A 2,567-nucleotide genomic window follows, 5' to 3' on the forward strand; every position below is an offset into this window, starting at 1 on the left:
AATCACTTCTCCATCCCCTGCCCTTACTGCGTATCTGTGCATCGCCCGGTGTGACGGGGCCCTGATCTCAGTCGCTGTGTGTCTGTGCAGCGCCCGGCCTGACGGGACCCTAATCTCAGTCGCTGTGTGTCTGTGCAGCTATTGGCACGCTGATCTTGGTCCCGGTGCCTCACCCACCCCACCGATCTGAGTCACTCTGTGTCCGTGCAGTGCCCAGCATCCCAATCTCACTTCCCGGGTGCCTGTGCACCACCCAGCGTGACAGGGTCCCACTCTCCATCACTCTGTCTTTGCAGTGCCCGGCCCAGCGGGGCCCTGCTCTTATTTGGCACACGTATCTATCCGTGTTATTTACCTGGCCTCACCAGTGCCGGGTCTGAGCACCTCACAATCATTGATGAGTTTAGCCGCACACAGCCCCTGTGAGGCCGGGAAGGATCAGACTAAAGGTGGGGAACTGAGGCCCAGAGAGGTTCACCCAGCATCACTCAGGAAGTCTGTTTCAGAGCAGGAAATTGAACCCAGATCTCCTGACTCCTGGTCCAGTGCCCTAAGCCCTGCACCATCCCCATTCATAGGTACCCCTGCCGTAGATGTTATAACAACAGCCTGACTCAGGAATTGACTCTGATCTGGATTGTCTCTTCATTCCAGCTGTTGACAGGACGCTGAGCAAGGAAGATGCCAACACTGTAGGGACGTTCCATTCTGCCCACAGCTCCCTGTGCCCATTCCCGCTCTGGGAGAACCTGGCAGACTCCACTGGCTGTGGGGATGAGGTACTCAGGGATCCCACTGCTAACCCCCGGCAGGACAAGAAGCCCGTCCGGTGCAACAAAGAAGAGGTGTTTGGGGATCCCACTGCTGCCCCTCCACTGGACGGGGTGCTTGGAGATCTCACCTCTGCCCCCCAGCCAGCCGAGAAGCCATTCCGGTGCAGCGAGTGCGACAAGACCTTTGGGCAGAGCTCCCACCTGCTGCAGCACCAGATCACGCACACTGGGGACCGTCCCTACCAGTGCCCTGACTGTGGCAAGCGCTTCAGCTGGAGCTCAGCCCTGTGCCAGCACCAGCGCATTCACCGCGGGGAACGCCCCTACCAGTGCGCTGACTGCGGCAAGCGCTTCGCCCAGAGCTCCAACCTGACCACGCACCGGCGCACCCACACGGGCGAGAAGCCCTACTGCTGCCCACAGTGCGGCCGCGGTTTCAGCCAGAATGCCAACCTGATGACCCACCAGCGGGTGCACGCAGGGGTCAAGCGCCACGAGTGCCCCCAGTGCGGACGGGTCTTCGTGGAGCGCTCATCCCTGCTCAAGCACCAAGGCGTGCACTTGGCGGAGAAACCATACCAGTGCCCCGAGTGCGGGCGCAGCTTCACACAGGGCTCCACACTGGCCCAGCACCTCCGCATCCACACCGGTGAGAAACCATACCAGTGCGGTGAGTGCGGGAAGTGCTTTGGGCAGAGCTCGGCCCTGGCCCAGCACCGCCGGGCCCACACAGGTGAGAGATCCTACCACTGCCACCAATGCGGCAAGGCCTTCAGTCAGAGCTCCAACCTCATCACTCACCAGGCCTCACACACCGGTGAGCGGCCTTACAAGTGCCCGGACTGTGGGCGCGCCTTTGGGCGCAGCGCCCATCTGGTTACCCACCAGCGCACTCACACTGGGGAGCGACCCTACCGCTGCCACCAATGCGGCAAGGGCTTCAGCCAGAGCTCCACCTACATCCAGCACCAGACCACCCACACCGGTGAGCGCCCGTACAAGTGCCCGCAGTGTGGCAAGGCCTTTAGCCAGAACTCCAACCTGCTCACCCACCAGCGCATCCACACTGGTGAAAAACCTTACCGCTGCCACCAATGCGGCAAGAGCTTCCGGCAGAGCTCAGGCTATCTGCAGCACCAAAGGACCCACACAGCCTCGCAGCCCTCCACCACACCCACATAATGGTGCTCGCCGTGGGGACTATGGGTCTAACATCACACGCCTCCAATGTTTGTGCTAACTCACAGACATGATGGGAATTACAAACCACAATACATTGCCCAGCCAACAGAGGGCAGCAGAGGATTACACACAATTGGACATGCACCTGCCTCTCCTGCTTGGGCTAAAGCAGCGACACGGTGGACTCATCGATGGATCTGGATGGTTTTCCATTTCATGGGAAATTCTGTTAATTTTTTTTGGGGGGGGGGGGGGGGAGAAACATCCATTCCAAAACAGAATGAAAAGAAACAAATTCAAAACTTCCCCTAAAACAAAATCCGTGGAAGGGAACATCTAGTGTTGACCAAAACAATTTGTTCTGGGTTAGACTTTTTCATTTTTTATTATATAACATAATATACCATTAAAAAATATATGTAATACGCAATTTAAAAAATTGAAAGGCAATGTCGTTTGGAAATGGGAAATCAAAATGTTCCGCTAAAGATCAAAGCATTTTGTTCCAGTTTTTTTCCTAAATGAAATTGATGCATTTCCACGCAATGAAATAGCAGTTTCAATGAAATGGCATTTTCTGAAGGAGACATATGCCATCAGAAGAGTTCCAAC

General features: G+C 56.3%; 1 protein-coding gene across 1 annotated transcript; it reads left to right on the plus strand.

Annotated features, from left to right (window-relative positions):
- Positions 1-654: 654 nt before the first annotated feature.
- On the plus strand, positions 655-2,537 carry LOC112117610 (zinc finger protein 501-like; the record flags this gene model as incomplete). Its single annotated transcript, XM_026662057.1, has 1 exon — positions 655-2,537. A coding segment is annotated over one exon (1,301 nt), but the record flags the coding sequence as incomplete, so codon positions are not given.
- Positions 2,538-2,567: the final 30 nt, after the last annotated feature.

The sequence above is a fragment of the Terrapene carolina genome, unplaced genomic scaffold (genome assembly GCF_002925995.2).
Source record: "Terrapene carolina triunguis isolate 2854851 unplaced genomic scaffold, T_m_triunguis-2.0 Scaffold21846, whole genome shotgun sequence".
NCBI lineage: Eukaryota > Metazoa > Chordata > Testudines > Emydidae > Terrapene > Terrapene triunguis.